Source organism: Homarus americanus, unplaced genomic scaffold (assembly GCF_018991925.1).
Source record: "Homarus americanus isolate GMGI-L3 unplaced genomic scaffold, GMGI_Hamer_2.0 scaffold11151, whole genome shotgun sequence".
NCBI lineage: Eukaryota > Metazoa > Arthropoda > Malacostraca > Decapoda > Nephropidae > Homarus > Homarus americanus.
In genome coordinates this window covers 342,870-361,348 of record NW_024737446.1, presented here as the reverse complement: position 1 = coordinate 361,348, position 18,479 = coordinate 342,870, and the positions used below count along the sequence as shown (strand labels likewise).

At 35.9% G+C, this 18,479-nt stretch overlaps 1 protein-coding gene across 1 annotated transcript; it reads left to right on the top strand.

Annotated features, from left to right (window-relative positions):
- The first annotated feature begins 7,117 nt into the window (after positions 1–7,117).
- On the top strand, positions 7,118–16,019 carry LOC121873441 (EARP-interacting protein homolog). Its single transcript, XM_042377020.1, has 9 exons — positions 7,118–7,350; positions 9,070–9,153; positions 9,646–9,778; positions 10,277–10,361; positions 11,520–11,724; positions 12,221–12,399; positions 12,926–13,051; positions 14,292–14,447; positions 15,130–16,019. The coding sequence occupies exons 1-9, from the start codon at positions 7,309–7,311 to the stop codon at positions 15,299–15,301; spliced, it is 1,182 nt and encodes a 393-aa protein (XP_042232954.1). The 5' UTR covers positions 7,118–7,308; the 3' UTR covers positions 15,302–16,019.
- The last annotated feature ends 2,460 nt before the right edge of the window (positions 16,020–18,479 follow it).

Below are 18,479 nucleotides of genomic sequence, written 5' to 3'. Positions count from 1 at the left end.
AAATTTTCTATGAAAATTGTTCCCAAAGCCGGAATTTTCCGGAAAATTGCGGCTTTGGGAACGATTTTCCGAGGGGCACGAAAATTCTGGGGATGGAGGAGTTTTTTCCGGGTTTGAGAGATGAAATTCAGGAGCATTTTCTGGAAATTCCGAGAAAAATTTTCCGTTAGCTGGAAAATTCCAGGGATGAGGGATATTTTTCCGGGTTCAAGAGAATCGTCTCGTTATCCGGAAATCTCTCATTCCTGGAAGTGTTCTGCACCAATTGTTCTGGCTAACGGGGATATCACTGTACTGTACATTCAGTAAACTTCATTAATATAAATTACAGAGTTCATAAAAATAGGCAGTCATGTAAGTACTGTACTTGTTATTACTGTATATACTACACTGTGTTTATACTGTATACAGTATTATACAGTATATATTATACAATTACAATATACATGTATATACAGTATTGTACACTGTATAACATTATGTACAGTACAAGTACAGTTCTGTATAGTATATTACTGTGTACTGTAACACGGTACAACACTAAATATACTATGCATATGTTATGCAGTATATACACAGTACACAGTATAACACTATACAATAGGATGCTAATTATTAATAAATCTCCTAAAACTTCAGAGTTATCCTGTGTAATTTATTAAGACCATTTTGAATTATATAGGAAACATTGTGTGAAGTTCTGTGCAGATTTTGCCAATATTCTGAAATATTTTTAACCTGTTTGCATATAAAATGTGTAAGTAAGAATGTAACTCCTTGAATAAATCACACAGTGTAATTTCAGAATGGTGGCAGTAACTGTGATTCAGGTAAAACAATATTAACAGTTCCTATGTGATCAGGTTCACTATACTTAAGTGTATGTCTCAGGTTCACTACACTTTGTACTACAGGTACTTAAGTGTACTGTATGTATGTCATCACCATCTGGCTCCCAGGCAGACTCTATTACCATGTGTATTAACAGTTTATTTTTGTAATAGTGTAACCATATCGAGAAAATTTTTTTTTAAATATTTTGTAAAATGATGAAGTTTGGTGAAAGACAACATGAAAAATATTATTATGGATGTTGGGAATAATCCTGCCAGCCAGAGGTACAGTCACCTGCACTTATACCTGGTACAGTGGCTGAGGTGTGGCTTCTGTGTGCAATGCTTATCTAGCATCCTTAGTCTGGTTACTATTGTGAGGTTCCTTAGGGTCATTTCAGGAGTTTTAATATGAAGTAAACAATGTGAGTTGCCACACATCACAAACACCAGTAGTCGCTGTACCAGGTATAAGTGTTGGTGTGAAGCACGTCTTAACTTTCCTTTACAATTGCATAAGACTTTATTGTCCAGTGTTTGAAAATGTTTTGAATGAGTCATTAATGTGGCTGTTAAGACAACTGATGTGATCAACACAACATTGTAATAGAAAGATGAACCAACTTGTCAAACTCAATTGAAGAGAAACAAATACTGTAATACCTTACTTATGGACTTATTTTATATACTGTATTTACAATTATTATTCTTGGCAAACAAATTAGCTCTTTTACAATGGAGTGATACATCTTGTTATTCACACAAACAGCTTACAAAATACAAATGTAGTCTCTCACACTCACACACGTGCACCATAAGCTTCTCGTGTGTGTTTGTTTGTGTGTGTGCATATGTGTGTATGTGTAGGAAGACTACATAGTTCTCTTTCATATGAGAGTTTGACATTCAACAGTTTTTAAATTGTGAAGTCTTTTTTTAATTAATTTATTATGCCTTGGAGGCAACAAGCACAACTTGAGGTCACAAAGTAATTTAATTAAGAGTTGCCTTAACATTTTAAACTGTACTTATTTTGTTGATATTATTGAAGTTTCTGCTCAAACAAAAAGTTTTCATGTTAGACAATAATAATATAATTAAACTATATTGTAGAATCATAGATCATACAGATTTATGATAATTATGAAGGTCTCAGGTAGAGTGAATATAATAATACTATGCCACATTTAGTCTTAGCTCATTATAATGGCTATTTCAAAGCTGTTTGGAATTTTTAAAGTTGAGAAAATAATTTGTCAGTAAAGTTTTCTGGGTGGGATGAATAATTTAGTACAGAATCACACGTCCATGATGAAGATAGGAAGCCTAACTATATGGTCAGGTTGTAGTACTGTACAGTGTCTGCAGACTGATTTCTCATTCAAAATTATAACATGGACACAACTGAAAGTCATCCAGAACATACAGTATAGTATATATCTGGCACTGTTTAAAGCCAAGACACTGTATTTACAAACAGTTCAGATTTTAAATTAATACTGGTACAGTTGCGGAAATGTGTTCCTACACCCCCTGTGGTAACCCGTGTCACCAGACAGCCAAACTATATGACCTACTGTATAGCAAACCTATCCACCAATCACGTCCATCATCACACGACCAATACCAACCCATTCATAAATAGTGATACAGTATACAGTTCTGTGACACTGATGTTTGGAGGCACGGGTTACCACAGGGGTGTGGGAACACATTTCCACAACTGACCAATTAAAAATTTGAGAAACTGGTTTAGATTCTTCAGTTTTGTCTACGTGTTTAAGGTCTCTGACTCTTATCTGAGTAAAATATGATGATATTGAGAATATTACTGACAATTATAGAAAACAGTACAATTTAGGGTAATACAAGATAAATATACAGTACAGTATTTATAAACGAACCATTTTGTAGAGCTACACCACTATGTAATCATTAAGTCACATTTTACTTCAAGCTTGGGTCACAATGAACTTTAATTAAATTTCTAGGTAACGTTTGTGGAGAAACAAAATAATTTTTTTATATTGTACGGACCAGAGTAGAATGGATCTACCTGTTTTGTGTGTCAGAATTATCTAGGGTTTTATCTGCACAAGCAGAACGTTTTAAGTCAAAACAGCCAAGCCCGAGCCTTTTGCCTATTAAAGGTGTACAGTATAGTACAGTATATTTACTGTGTTTTCTAGTTAGCTTGAAAATGAAATGGTCTTTAACTTCTTCTCCAAGACATGACAACAGATACAAGTAAGGTAAAGGAAAATAAGCGTGTAAACACTAGTGTGGAGAAACAATGCCTCAGGATGTTCCTTACATTACCAGGAGAAGTGTTTGGGTGTAAGATGTGTGTCAAATAATCAAATTCGCAATGCTAAATATGGTGACGTAAATCTGTCTCTGAAATATTTAATAATCCCTTGGTTTTCCTCACAGGTTTCAGTAGTGCCTCTATAAGATTACTGTATCTCACACAGTAAGGTTCCGCTTAACAAGTAATATGAGTTCCTGAAATAGTGCGCGTCAGGGGGAAATCTTGTTCAATGGAACACATTTTCCCATAGGATCCCAAGTAAAAAGCTGAAATACTTTCCAGCCCAAAATTTTTTTACCCAATATCAGCCCATAGTACAAACTTAGATGCTCTCCAGCCCAAAGAATTTCAATACTAAAACCTAACATAACAAAGAGTAAACATTGTTTTCATACACTGAACGGGGTACTTACCAGAACTGAAGACACACACTGCTTGTGTTGGCCCAGTGTTGATGGTTGAAGGTGTAGATGGTAAGTGGGTAGAGGGGACATCTTCCTCTCTCTCTCTCTCTCTCTCTCTGCATCTAAGGAATTAACAAGATTGTTAAATGTGCACACTGTTGATAACACTGACCCCAACGCTCTACAAACATCCCACACATTTACATCAGAGTCCAATCACCATAGACATCCATTCTGTCTTATTCATTACAGGGTATTAGGAGCACACTTTACAAGGCAGAGAACTGGTGATAAGCAGATGCAGCTACCGTAAGTTGTCTGGGCTCACTGGCTAGCCAGGTTGAGTTAGCTTGCCACTAACTTCATCCCAGAGTACACTGTAGAAAATGAATCTACAAGTTCACACACTTGGCTGGCTGTTTAAACAATAACAAAGCATGACTGGCCCAACAACATGAACAATAATGTGGGCTGCAGCACTCAAATTTTGCTCATTAAAACAAATAGAAGCGCATTCATCGTATTTTCATATCCTTAAACACTAGACCCGTTAAACCAAATTCTCATTCATTGACTATGGAATCTAAATATTTTCACAAATGGGATTCAGATTTAAGGAACTGAGTGCTAATAGAATCATCAAGCTGTAATACCTTAAAGAAATAACAACTTATGTAAGACAAACATCAACTATAGACTAAGGATAAGAGCACACATTATTTACTGTAGTGTTACAGTAGTTAAAGTATGGACTTATTGTACAGTTTTACACCTTTATAAGCTAAATCAGGCACAGAGGAAGTCCTACAATGGGAATTTTAAAATGTTTAATAATTCCAGTTACTAGTTATTGCCAAAGGTTTTTGCATATAAGAGTGCAATATAGAAGGCAACTTGTTGCATTGTTTTTGTATAAAAGTGGGAGCAATTTTATTTTTATACTATGAGATTTTTTGCAGTACAGTACGTATTATTCAGTACTTTGGAAATAATGATGGTTTTGTGTAATAGATACAACTACTGTAAACAAACACCCACATCTGTCTGTAAATGGTACAATAGACTGACACACAAAACTTCACATATCGTGTACGGAGCCGAGCGTCATCATATAAAGGGTGTGATCAGTTGTGGAAGAAGAAAGACGACACTATGTACAGTATGTTGTACCTGATGTACAGTCACAATTGTACAAAATTTTTTGAAGAATTTGTTGTCATAGTCTTTAATTTATTTATTAGACTTTAGGGTAGTTATGATGAATCACACCAAATGTCATCTATAAACTTTGTCCTTTATGCACGTACAGTACCTGGATGAACTGATGCATCAAGAATGTAAAAACATATAACAACTCATTGGGAAGGTCCCGTGATGTAGGTTGTGGTATTTTGGCATCATAATCTGTGCCATATGAAGGTTGGCTGATGCTTGGTAATAATGCCTAAGATAGTTGACATTAGAAGTTTTGGAAGAGAAATTATATGGGAAAAGAGAGAGGCTGCTGTAAAAGAGAGCAGGTAGCTACAACTTCTATGGTTGCCAAAAATGGGAACAAGGAGTTGAGACACAAATATGAGCAAGTTCAGAGTTTTGCTTTCAACTTTGTTAAAGTGAAAGATGTTTGTTGTGACACAAGAGTAGATCAACAAAAGATGTAACTGCAAATAAAGTTATTGTGGTAGGAAATGTTGAGTTTGACAAAGATGTGAATTGGAAACACGGATGTCTTTTACAGTTCTTAGTGAAAAATGTGAGATGTTTTGCAAAAAAAAAAAAAATGTTGCATGTAACAGTGTTACAGAAGGAATTGTGGAAGACTGTGGTGCAAAATCGAGCAAGCTTCAAGTACAGTATATCTTATAAGCTGTATCATAGAAGTGAGAAGCTTGCAAGGAACACTCCTGTACTAGGCTACTGAGGTGGGAGACAGTGATAGCAGTAAAAAATACATGAGAAAACATCTGGTAGAAGAAGCATACAAATGTAATATATCTGAATGATGGATGACAGTGTTGTATCATCAAGAAAATGTTCAAACTTGGTTTAATATGTACAAATTTCATTTGTGTGTATCATTTGTAAGTCTACAATTATATAAGCAAATAAATGAAGAGGAAACTCAAGTGGGTTTGTTTATAATTAACAATGATTTATATACATTGTAAGTGCAATTCTGTTTCCATGTCAGTCTTTATATCTTTTATGTTAAGTAAATATTTAACTACCAATTTACAACACAGGTACAGTACCTATTCAATATTGTGTCTGAGCCGCACTCCATGTACAGTAGATGGAAGGCGGCTGGCTCATAATGTCCAAGTGTTTGTCCCTCACTGTGCTCTTAACTGGGTGCATGTACAGCTTGTTGTTTGAACAATTAGAAAGTACACACTATTAACTCTTAATTTATTACCCTTAACTTAATTTATTATCCTTAAACTGCATTAAAAATTTCCTCGTCAGAAGTAGTTCAAACAAGTGTCTGTGTTAACCCATTTATGTACATCAGGAAAGAAGCTAATATGACAGATCTCAGCACTAAATTATAATGAGCTTGGAAAGTCATAATTTCAGGAAGTAGGTTGATGAAAAATTGACCCAGGAGATATTACTTTGTTAGATGGTGCCTGAAATGCCATCAAACTAAACTGACTATGATAATGTTAATTTTCTTAGTCAATAACAGTGATGTAGGCTAAATGAACCACTGAACTGAGCCTCCTGCACAGTAAATTGGTGCCCTTATTGGACCATTAGAAAAAAGTTATGGGAACCTTGCATCTTGTCTAAAATTTCCTCGGCTGAAGACTTGACCCTTTAGCCGCATTCGATGCACTTGCCATTCTGGCTACAGCCAGATGATTTTATTCAGTTTAGGGTGACCTCCCACTGCGAAAGGGTTAAACTTACAAGCTAAGCCACAAACAAGTCTTTAAAAACGCCATCAATTCATTTTTAAGATACTAGACATAACTTAATGACCCAAACCAACACAATCTCACGTATCCAAAAACTGTTGTATAAAACCCTATGACTACACATATGGAGTTATTAATCTAAATATATCATAATTTTTATGTTATTGTTTTACAGATGAGGGCAAAAAGAATTGTGTCCCGGTTAGTCAATTACATTAGGACAAATATCAAGATGAATGAGTGTGGCATCAACTGGGAGGCTCAAAATTAACTGTGATATATTTACAATATATTTTGTAATCATAATAAATTAATAACACTAGAATACATTGGTGACATTGAAAGTTTGGGGAATGTCACTCTTGACCCTGCCAAAGGTGGACAGGTCTTAAGAACAAATAAATCAATCTAAGCTAACACACTACACCATAACCTGTTCACTGTCCCGCCTGGTGTACAGAAGGCTAGACACAAGCAATAATTTATAACAATCTTGTCACTTAAAATAATTAATGTTTTGCAGTCATGTTTATCGTTGTCAGGAAACAATAGCTTTACAAGAACTAATAGAGGCCGTAGCTATTAAACCTACCTCTCTAAATAAAAGAAAACGTAAAGGTAACACACACGTCTCACCGACCAAGTCTTAACATGACAGAGAACGGTAGAGTCCACACACACGTCTAACTGACCACAAGATAAACATTTGTTATTTACCAGAGTCATACAGCACTTACTGAGACAACACGTGAAGTAATAGTTATACTTATTTCTAACAAACAATTAATGGGGAGAAGAAATGTTTTAAACTGCACAAAGGTTGAAGGAAGTTGAGTAAAATGGACGACGCTCCAGTTATCTATGGTCTGGAGGACTTTCAGGTATGTTATTAACGAACTGAACACAAAATATTAAAAACAAATATGATAGTAATTAAGAACACTTGTAGGACATAGTAAAACATCCATATATAGTAGATGAATATACGATAATGATAATTATTCTGGTGAAAATTTACTTCTCAGACTCGTTGGAAGGAACTGCCTAACAAGAAATGTGAATAAAATAAAACTTGTTTCTTACCTCATGAGTAGAAGGAACTGGCTGGAGGAATTGTAACTTCTCAATTGCTTTGACTTGTTTTTGTTGAAAATGTAAACGATGTGTGCCACTCAGACCCTCCATCTTAGAGTGCCATGTTCGCCTTCCTCCTCCTGTTGATAACGATAACAATAAAATGAAAATTTGACAGTAAAACTTCAGTTACCGTCATCCCTTTATTTAGATGCACAATCTATGTTTTTCTAACCTAACCCAACCAACCTAAACCAACTAACCTAACTTAACCTAACCACAGAACCTAGGAACTATATCTAACCTAAGCTAAATTCCCAAGATTCCCGAATGACCAATACTGAAATACTGTACCAAGTTGAGCCTAACCAACCAACTTAAACCTAAAATAATAAACTTCCATCCCCAGATTGGCAGGTCAGGTCAGGTAGTTATTTATAATAAAAATACTGTCTCTGCATGCACCAACGCCAAACTGTTCACTTTTATTTCCTATTGTTTTCTAGCTAATTCATCATTTTCTCCCCGTAATTGCTTCATCTCCTCCCACCAACCACCCCAATAAGGTAAGATGGCCAAAAAACAAACACGTTTTAGTCCGAGGAAGTGCAGTTGGTAGTTCTGCTGGTTTATCTTATCTACAATACTAAATCATTTACGTCGTTGTGGGAAAAAAGTCTACATTTGTTTAAGTATGAATCGCCATTAAGGTAATATTGCCGAACTAATAATACTTTAATTGCCATAAATCCTTTTAATTTTTTTGGTATATTATCAATGTTTTTATTATTAATACTATAATATTATTGTTACTGAGTATATAAATTAAGCTGCCGCTCCTGCCGGTTTTCATGTTGATTAAATGGAAATATTAATATCTAAGAATCACTATTTGTTTCTTGGCACCCACAAAAACAATTATTGGTGGCTTACTTGATAGCTTCCTGCATTGTGGAGAGGATGAAAACATTAGAAAATCCCAAACTAGGAAAGTTGCAGTTCCTTCAGCCATTTACTTTTATTCATGAAGTAAGAAACAAGTTTTTTCCTAAACAAAATTTCCCTAAAGTGGTTCTTTCCCGTGAGTCTGACATCAAAAGTAGTACTGTACTGGTACCCTATTAGTTAGGCAATACATACAGTGGAATCTCTATTTAACAGATTATTTGGAGAAGAAACTCTATTATACTAAGGGTCTGTCACGTGAAACCTCCATCTAATGAACTTTCAAGAGACGAAGATCCGATATGTCGAGAGTCCGCTAGATATGAAACTCCCATATCACGGATTATATGAAGAGAAATCCGTTATATGGAGGTTTTACTGTACACACAAAGCTAATACAGTAGTTCATACAGTGGTGATCGCCCTGTTTCACTATAAGACTCACATTTACCAGTTACAGTACTAGTGATCTTTTGTTCATCCATGCTTCTGTACTAAACCAGCAAGAAAATACTAATGTGATTAATAAGTGTTACATGTCTTCACTGTATCCTATAACTAACTACAGTATCACTTTACAGGCTCGGGCATTGGCCGCTCATGCTGCTGAAACAGAAAAAATTAATTTCCTTGTGGGAACTCAGTCTTTAAGAAGAGTTAATCAAGTAAGTAAACGTTTATATTAAAACTTTTCCCGACAGAAATTTTGATTTAGAAATTATGCCCAAAACCTGATGTCAATAACTCGTGATTCTCTTGCTCCCTTTATAAGTACATAATACTGTAGTTGTACTGTAATTATAACTATAATTCACTCTCTGCTGTACTGTACAACATTGTGAATGTCTCTAAATACAGAACTGTGCAACAAAGAGTAAATTGAAAACATCCAACCTCGGCAGATCTTGGAGAAAATTTCTCAGTCAGTGATGAAACTTTCTTGTTTCATTTTTGTCAGTCATATTACTGGTACAGTATCCTAAGTGTTTGAGCAGATGTTTTGTCAAGAAACGGTGATTTACATAGGAAAGGTTATTAGACTAAAATTCCTTCAACTGAATATTGATCCTGGGTGCTGCTTCCATAGTACATCTCTTGAGGATGATAGAAAATCATAAGCTTTTAATTTTCTCTATTTTAATTTTTTACTTTGACAGGTTCAACTCATTGAATTTGATGATGACACAAGTTTGGTAACTAAACAAACATTTGAACACCCTGCTGGGGAAGTATGGAGGATTGTTGCTGCTCCACAGAGTCCAGATCTAATTGCTACCGTCTATAATAACAGTGAGTACAGAACATAACGCATCTACAGTACCGTACAAATACTTTCTTTGATAAAAGGTTGTGAATGTAAATATAGCTATGTAAAATAATTAAGTGTGAAGCTGATGCCAGTTGAGTTGTCCAAAAAATGGGTTTAATAAAGCTGTAATATGACAAAGGCTAATACAGTGGTAACAGTTGTCACCTTAGGGACCTGTATTTGCTGTATTTGCTGGAGTTTAGTTAAGAGTTTTTCTTCCTGACACTTAACTTACTGGTGATCAGAGACAAAGATGACATCAATGGAAACTTCTTTATGCTTCAGGTGGCAGTGGATAGGTACCAGTTTTTATAATGATTTCATTGTTAGAAAGAAAATTTATTTATACTACTGCCATGATAAGGTAAATATTGTCTTGGGGATTCAGTGATGCTGAATATTATAGACCGCTCATCTTGGCCATAAAATAGTGTTTCACGAGCCAATCTTATATTTATTCTTAATCATCATATCAACAGCACAAGATTATTGTGGTGAATTTGGGGCAGCAATATGGAGACTCCCTCTTGAAGGATCCTCGTCTGGCGTGCTTGATGATACACGGTGAGGAGAGTCAACAGTCATTCGTTGTTTGTGTTCATACTGGAGTCATTGAGAGAGGATCACCGGCAGTCCAATAACTCTTCAATGGGTTATACTGTACTGACTTTTGATAATATTTTATGAACCTTTGTTGGTAAAGTTTACATTGTCTCGTCTTATTTTTGTAGGGATATTTTATGTTATTGTTTGTTTGTTTTGAAAATTCATTATATTTAGGCAACAGCTTAATACAATAGTTAATGCACTCGACTGAGGTAGTCCAAAAACTCTACCGTAGGCTGTCGTTATTTTGTCGGCCTCAGTTTGCCTTATCAGCTCCAACTCAATATTTCAAGTGATGACTTTCTGGGATCTCTTACCACTTACATGCTACTCCTTTCACTTATTGATTACTTTCCTGACATCTCTAAAAAGCTAAATCACTTACAAATTGCTATAAGTAACCGGAGAGTTGTCGTAAATTATGGAGGAGGTGGAGTAAAAAAATTCTGTTGTCTTTTAAATACAGTACTGTCATTACCATATTATATATATATATATATATATATATATATATATATATATATATATATATATATATATATATATGTGTGCTGCATCAAACTGACACACATGTTACATTTGTACAGTAAGGCCTCCACGTACTGGACCAGTCTCTCCATATAAACCATTAGACGGGGGGGGGGTGTGTTCTTGAGAAATTGTTCCCAGAAAATTCCGGCTTTGGGAACGATTTTCCGAGAAAATTTCAATTCCGGCTATTGGAGAGTTCCAGGTTTGAGGGATTCTGGCTAACGGAGATATTACTGTACTGTACAGTAGTAGTCTGTTTAATAGAGGTTTCACTGTAATGGATAATGACATCTTTTCCACCCCCCAAAATATCATAAATAAAAATAAAGCCAATTTTTTACTATCTGTATATTTAATTCAAAATATTATAAATAAAGCTGTTGTAAATCAAAGGATACCTGTACCTTTAAGACTACTGTACTATACTTTATGTACTGTATTTAAAAAGTTTAGATTTTCATCTTTTACAAGACGATAACATTAAGGAAAATCGTAGTTTTATGTATAAATATTAAATTACTGTAGTATTTACTTAATGGAACTTCCTGGAATATTAAAACACTTCAGTAATGTTATGTTCGACAGGACCGGCGGTGAACAAGTAGAAAAATTATGCAGTTTGGACGGGACCTGTAGAGGCGACCCCCAGATCCCCGGTTCTCCCGTCCACGGGCTGGGCTCTCAGGCGTGGTCGGTTGTGTGGGCGCCCGAGTATGATTCACGTCTGGTCACACTAGTCGACAATCGGCTCTATTACTGGGACATTGAAGCTGCAGGGAAGTCAGCCAAGGTGAGACTTATTTTCATATTTTTTTCCGTAAGTAATGATGAAACTATGTGAAAATAATGAACTTTTTTTTTTACTACCCCCATGTTTCCTTATTTTCCTAACCTATATCATTATTCTTCAACACTTGTAATGTTTTAGTTTCCAAATAAGCTTTCAGTGTGTTATTGTTCTCTTACAGTCACCATAAAATGAGAGCAAAAATGAGTGAACTGATCATGAACAATTAGGATCAATAAAAATAGAAAACCAAGATTAACGTAACTGTAAATTACTTGGAAATCTTATATACAAATGTAGTAATTTGTTTTATAGGATTATAGTGAAACACAGACGTCTCTCTCCATGTAATCCGTTCGATGGGGTTTTAAAATATAACGGACCTTAATCTCTATATAATTGGTTAGATGGAGGTTTCACGTATAACAGGTCCACGATATAACGGACTTTCCTCTCCATATAATCCGTTAAATACTGTAGAGGTCTCACTGTAATGCAGATAATAGGAGAAGTTACTGTGGAAGGCCGAGGGAGTGTGAGTCTGGGGACTGGGCGCTGGTATCCCCATCAGCTTGGCTCACAAGTTGCTGCCACTCATGGGTCTAATGTACGAGCCTGGGATGTTCGCACCATGAAGCCATCTTGGTGTGTTGAGGGAGCACACACACAGCTTGTAAGGTCAGTCAAGTATTCTGTTCACCGTGTAATTTAATTTCAACGATTCTTTACGGTTATGTTCTCTTGTATATTCACGCCTGCCGACTTAAATGTGATTCACTATGCAAGTACTGAAGGCACATTACACATCTAAGAATGGTGGAGCTGGGCACACGTTTTTCCACAACAAGAAATCATCCATTATCTGCTGCAACCCATTGCCAGTTCAATTATACTTAGTACTGCTGCAGTTGTACAAACATTACTATGAGGATGTCACCGAGGCATCTATGGTACAGTATATAAGTATTTTTAAAAAACTTATGTTTTTAAAATATTAAATGTTGGCATTTATTTGCCAACAGATAGTTGATTTATTTATCAACAAGATGTACAGTATGTGATATTTCAGCCCCAGTACTGTAGTACATTATTAACTGAGCCAGTTGCCTGATCGTCCAATTTCTCATTTACTTTCATTTAATATGTGGAAATTTGTATAAGAAAATTATTCTACCTTCTTAAATTTCATTGCTTTACCTTACAGAGATCTGGACTTTAACCCCAACATGCAGTACTACCTCTCCACATGTGGGGATGATTGTAAGACCAAGTTCTGGGATATTAGAAACACTCATCAGCCTCTCAAAGAACTTGGCGACCACTCACACTGGTAAGTTATACATGTTAACCCCTTCACTGAGGGGATCCCGTACACAGCAGGTTAGTACACTGACCCCTTCACTATGGGTACGTCACTTTTAATATTTTATTTGGCTGACATAAGATGATTTTATTGAGTGCCGAGGGGACCCTGTATACTGTTCAAGAGGTTAATGAATCTGTCTAAATCATCAAATACGAAAAGGCAAACTAATGGGTTACTTTTTGTCGTGGCCTTTGTAATAATAAAAGTGTTGGTCTTGTAGCAGTTCTGTATACAGGGTAGTTGCTAAAATTGATAAAAGCTTTTTTGTTATTATTAGAATAGAATAACTACCTGTACTTCATAGTGTCAGAAGACCAGGTCATGTCTCTTGTCTGAATTAAATTAAAGTTCAAACAGGCTGAATTCCTCACTCTCCTCACCGTTTTTTTTAGCCCTTTATATAACACCTTTCACACAAGATACAGTACTCTTAGACCCCAAACTTTCCCACTTCATTACTTCACCTAATACCCTGTTTAATGCCTTCTCTAAGTTTACAAATACAAAGTATAGTAGAACTTTCTCTCCTTCCCAAGGTGAGTGATAAACTTGGTAATGAATCTGTGCATTTTGAATTGATACTTGTTCCTTAATGCATTGGTGACATCCTAGCAGAATAACATCAACAAGAGTAAATTAAATAGAGTATTTACGTAGTTGAAAACTCTGACTTACTACAGTGTGTACTGATAGATGGACTCTTGTCCTATGTTTTAGAACTTTTATTTTCATCTTAACATCTACCATAATTTATATATTTTTGTAAGTCACAGTCCATCAACAGATTAATGGGAGACAGAACTGTACTGTAGGTTATTGTTGGCCCAATACTGTATAATATATTATTTAAATACATTACTTTTTTTCAATAATTCTTCTCTAAACTGTGATGAAAACTGACTTTTTCTTGTTTCTGATTGAAACAAAATAGATTAAGCTTAGAGTAATTATCTAATCTGGTATATCATGAGTGTAATCCTATTCTTGCCATAAATAGTAACCATCTTCATAATGGAGTGTTAGTTCACAATTCATGTCTACATACTTTATAGTGAAATCTCTATTTAATGGACTATATAAAGAGGAAAGTCCATTATATCAAGGGTGCATTACATGTGAAACCTCCATATAATGAATTATATAGAGATGAAAGTGCATTATATGGAAGCTTTACTATATAAAATTAAACTGTTTCTCTTTCCAGGGTCTGGAGCGTCCGATACAACGCTTCCTACGACCAACTGGTACTGACCTGCTCTAGTGACCAGAGAGTTATTCTATCTAACTTACCATCCATTGCCTCTCAGCCTTTTGGTACTATGGTGGATCAGGAAGAAAGCAGCAAAGAAGAGAGGGAAAAGTAAGTACTGTACTGTTTCATTGATGGTATATACAGGTACAATTGCCTCAACATCCCGATTCTTGTCTAAGTATTGAATAATTAGGTCTCTAAGCGCTCTAATGCTGGCGTGACACCTCCCGCTCAGCCATATCTCACACAGAGCACCCTTCCCATAAGCAGAAATAAGGCAACAGTGAACCAGCCCTATCAACCACCTAAGTTCCTCCCATTAGCCTCTTGGGCTGCCAGATGCATCTGGGTCTGGATCACTCTACCCAGTGTTTACTAAATGAATAAACTGTTTCTGTTACCGATGCTAATTGCATTGAAAGGCTGCGAGGGGTTGAGATTTCGGAGCATGGCCAGGAGTACCAGAGGGTTAACTAATACAGTATTCCTTAAGAGAACAAATGGTTGATCAAAGAGGGTGAATGTAGACCTACACACAGTACAACACACTACTGTACAACATATATACTGTACTGTGCTGGTACAAGTAAATGTGTGTACAGTACAGTATTTAGTGATCATTACCTCAGAATGAAATGTAGGAAAACTCAAACTTTACTCCTATTTATGAGAGATTATATGAAAGTTACTCTGGCAGGTCTGACAGGATCCAAATTTTTTAGAAGTATGAAACTATGAAGGCATTACTATTCTATATTTACAAACTCCCTTTTTATGATGTATGTTACAGGAGTGAGGGGACAGAGGAAGGAGTTATCCAGATCTATGATGACCATGAAGACTCTGTGTATGCTGTTGAATGGTCCGCTGCAGACTTCTGGACCTTTGCCTCTCTTAGCTATGATGGCCGCCTTGTGATAAACAAAGTACCGCGAAGTGTTAAATATAAGCAATTCATGTAAGTTCCTAATAATAAATGGTGTAAGGTTTCAAATATAAAAGATGTATATTGTATATTTATCTAATGGTTAATATCGCGGTAGGTCCTGTATTTTAGGTTTAACCGGTCAAATCAATGACTAATGCAAAATAGGTACAGTACTGTATATCAAGTGATGCTTTCAGGTTTATTTGACTTTCCGTATCATAACAAGGAATATGTAAAGTGAATAGTACAGTACTGTATATATTATTATTGTTATATGTTTTATGAAACCATATTGCATGAGAATTAATATGTATTTGATTGTTATTTGGTATACTATATTAGGAGCAGGTTATGGTATGTGTTTCCACTCTGTAATTGTGGGTTGGTGATAGGAAGGGCATCCAGCCTTCAAACTTAGGCACAGTATTTCACATATGCCTGATGGTAGCCGGGACACCATGCCATCAGATAAAACACAACTAAACCAAGGAAGTGTAGAAAATAGCCATAAAACAACAATAATGATGATGAGCAACTTTTCTTTCTTCTACCAAATCCATCGATGGGAAATACTGTGAGCAGTTCTGTTCTTTATGTTGAATAATTTACCTTGTTATGACAGTGAAAGAGTTTGTGTTTAGCCTTCACTCCAGCCACTTTACAATACTGTATAGTGAAAGATTGCTTAAAAGATTGAAAGACTTATAAAATGTATTTGTCTGTACATCTTGGTAAATAAATGCTGAATATCCTTTTGATTTTTCATTACTTTAAAAGTTCATAAGGATTGAAAATTACTTATGCATGCAGTCCTTCCCTAAATGCCTCAAATAAAAAGGTATAATTCGCCTTATAGAATCTTATTGTAAGATTCCTTAATACCTAAATACCGAGTTAGATAAGAATCATGGAACACGACTCAATATTTCTGTTTATGATACAATTAAGAATCACAATTTACTACAACACTTTTATGATTCAGTAAAGGATTAGAACCTGGTACAAAACTTTACCCTCATGTACAGACCTACTTTATCATTAACTCTAACCTCCATATAACAGACGTCTCGCTACAGTATATAGAATCCTTCAGATGGAGGTTTCACATATAACAGACCCTCGATATAATGGACTTTCTTCTCCATATATATAATCTGTTAAATAAAGATTTCACTGTATATATATTCTGTAAGCTGTATCCTATATGACACTGGTTTTATATTGGTTTTTCTTCACTCAACAACTTACAAAACTCTGAATCAGATAAGTTAAATGTTTTATCAAGTAACACAGACCAGTACAGTACTCTTAACTGGAGTGCATTTACATCAGGCTAAACATTAGACTCATCACATAAAATACTCTCTTGGTTCTATTAAATGTCTAAAAGGATTAAGTTCAACCCAATCGAATCCAACCTAAACTAACACAATCAAATCCAACAAAACCCAACTCAACTCAACCCAACCCATCCCATCCCATCCCAATCCAACCCAAACCAACATAACCCAACCAAACCTAACCTAACCAAAAAGGACTGAAAACGAGCAAGAATCAAATGAACCTAACCTAACCTAACCCAATAATTCTATTTCTTCTCGGCCCCTTTCCTTCCTTCCCCTTCCTCGCCTCTATTTTTAACGTTGCCTTCCACCCTCGTTGAAGTAGTCAATGTGTCAATAATCTTTACCAGGCTCTTGGGTTGGGAAGTGTTGTACCAGGCTCTTGGGTTGGGAAGTGTTGTACCAGGCTCTTGGGTTGGGAAGTGTTGTACCAGGCTCTTGGGTTGGGAAGTGTTGTACCAGGCTCATGGGTTGGGAAGTGTTGTACCAGGCTCATGGGTTGGGAAGTGTTGTACCAGGCTCTTGGGTTGGGAAGTGTTGTACCAGGCTCATGGGTTGGGAAGTGTTGTACCAGGCTCTTGGGCTCTTTGGGAAGTGTTGTACCAGGCTCATGGGTTGAAGTGTTGTACCAGCTCATGGGTTGGGAAGTGTTGTACCAGGCTCATGGGTTTGAAGGCTCATGGGTTGGAAGTGTTGTACCAGGCTCTTGGGTTGGGAAGTGTTGTACCAGGCTCTTGGGTTGGGAAGTGTTGTACCAGGCTCATGGGTTGGGAAGTGTTGTACCAGGCTCATGGGTTGGGAAGTGTTGCTCTCACATGGAAGCAATTTCTGCCTATCCTCGCTGCTCTTAAAGAACGGCTTCAGAGGAAAACAACTTTAATATATAATACTGTATCATCTGGGTTAAGGGTCTGTAATTATAATGAACAGCCACTGTGCATATGACTCCCGATTAATCATTGTAAAAATAAAAATGACAATATAACATAATATAAATCTTAGATATATTATTGTATTTATATTTAGAAACCACGAGTTCTAATGTTACACAGATTTACATAATAGATCCTTATTGACCAATATGTATTTTGAGCAAACCCCCCCCCCCCCCCACACAGTCTAAAATAGAGGAAATTAGATTTTAAAACTCTGGTTCTTCCACACCACAGAGTCGGCCTCACCTAAATTTTTACTATTTGTTAAATTTCCTGCTTCATCCTTGAGGTCGATAAAACCAACAGACAAAAAAAAAACTTGTTCTTTAAAGGGAAGAAGAATAGTGGCCAATATAGAGCTAAAAAGAACGAGAGATAAAGCTATGATAGATAGAGGGAGAGACAAATAGGTAAAAAACTACTGTACAGTATATGCATGTCTCTCTCTCTCATCATAAGCACAATAATCAAGGTGAATTTCTACACTCGATAAAACGATATAAACAAAATATTAATAACTTATAAATTTAAACACCAAGACATTATCTTCTTATGAGACACAAAGGATTAATTTGCTTTATAAAGTTGCTGATACAATATTCAACTCTGCACAAGATTTAACCAATGGATTTGATTTGTCACCTTCTATTGTTTACAAAGTCAATTCCTATCATTCTTTTTCGGGGTGGGGATTCTTCATGTGATCCAAAACTAATGGATTACCGCCACGTAAGTAACCTAAGACAATAAAGATCATAGTAAAGTAACAAGAACAGACTAACCACCCGAACTGCTAGCACGGTGATAAGTGGTGAAAATAGAGCCTGAACGACTGTAAGTTAAGTGGTGAAAATAGAGCCTGAACGACTAGTAAGTTGATAAGTGGTGAAAATAGAGCCTGAACGACTAGTAAGTTGATAGTGGTGAAAATAGC

Bases quoted from the DNA above. Each gene is read 5' to 3' on its own strand.
- LOC121873441 (XM_042377020.1), top strand. From the start codon at position 7,309: ATGGACGACGCTCCAGTTATCTATGGTCTGGAGGACTTTCAG. The intron at 9,154-9,645 runs GTAAGTAAACGT...TTACTTTGACAG, and splicing joins CTTTAAGAAGAGTTAATCAA to GTTCAACTCATTGAATTTGA. The intron at 11,725-12,220 runs GTGAGACTTATT...ACTGTAATGCAG, and splicing joins CTGCAGGGAAGTCAGCCAAG to ATAATAGGAGAAGTTACTGT.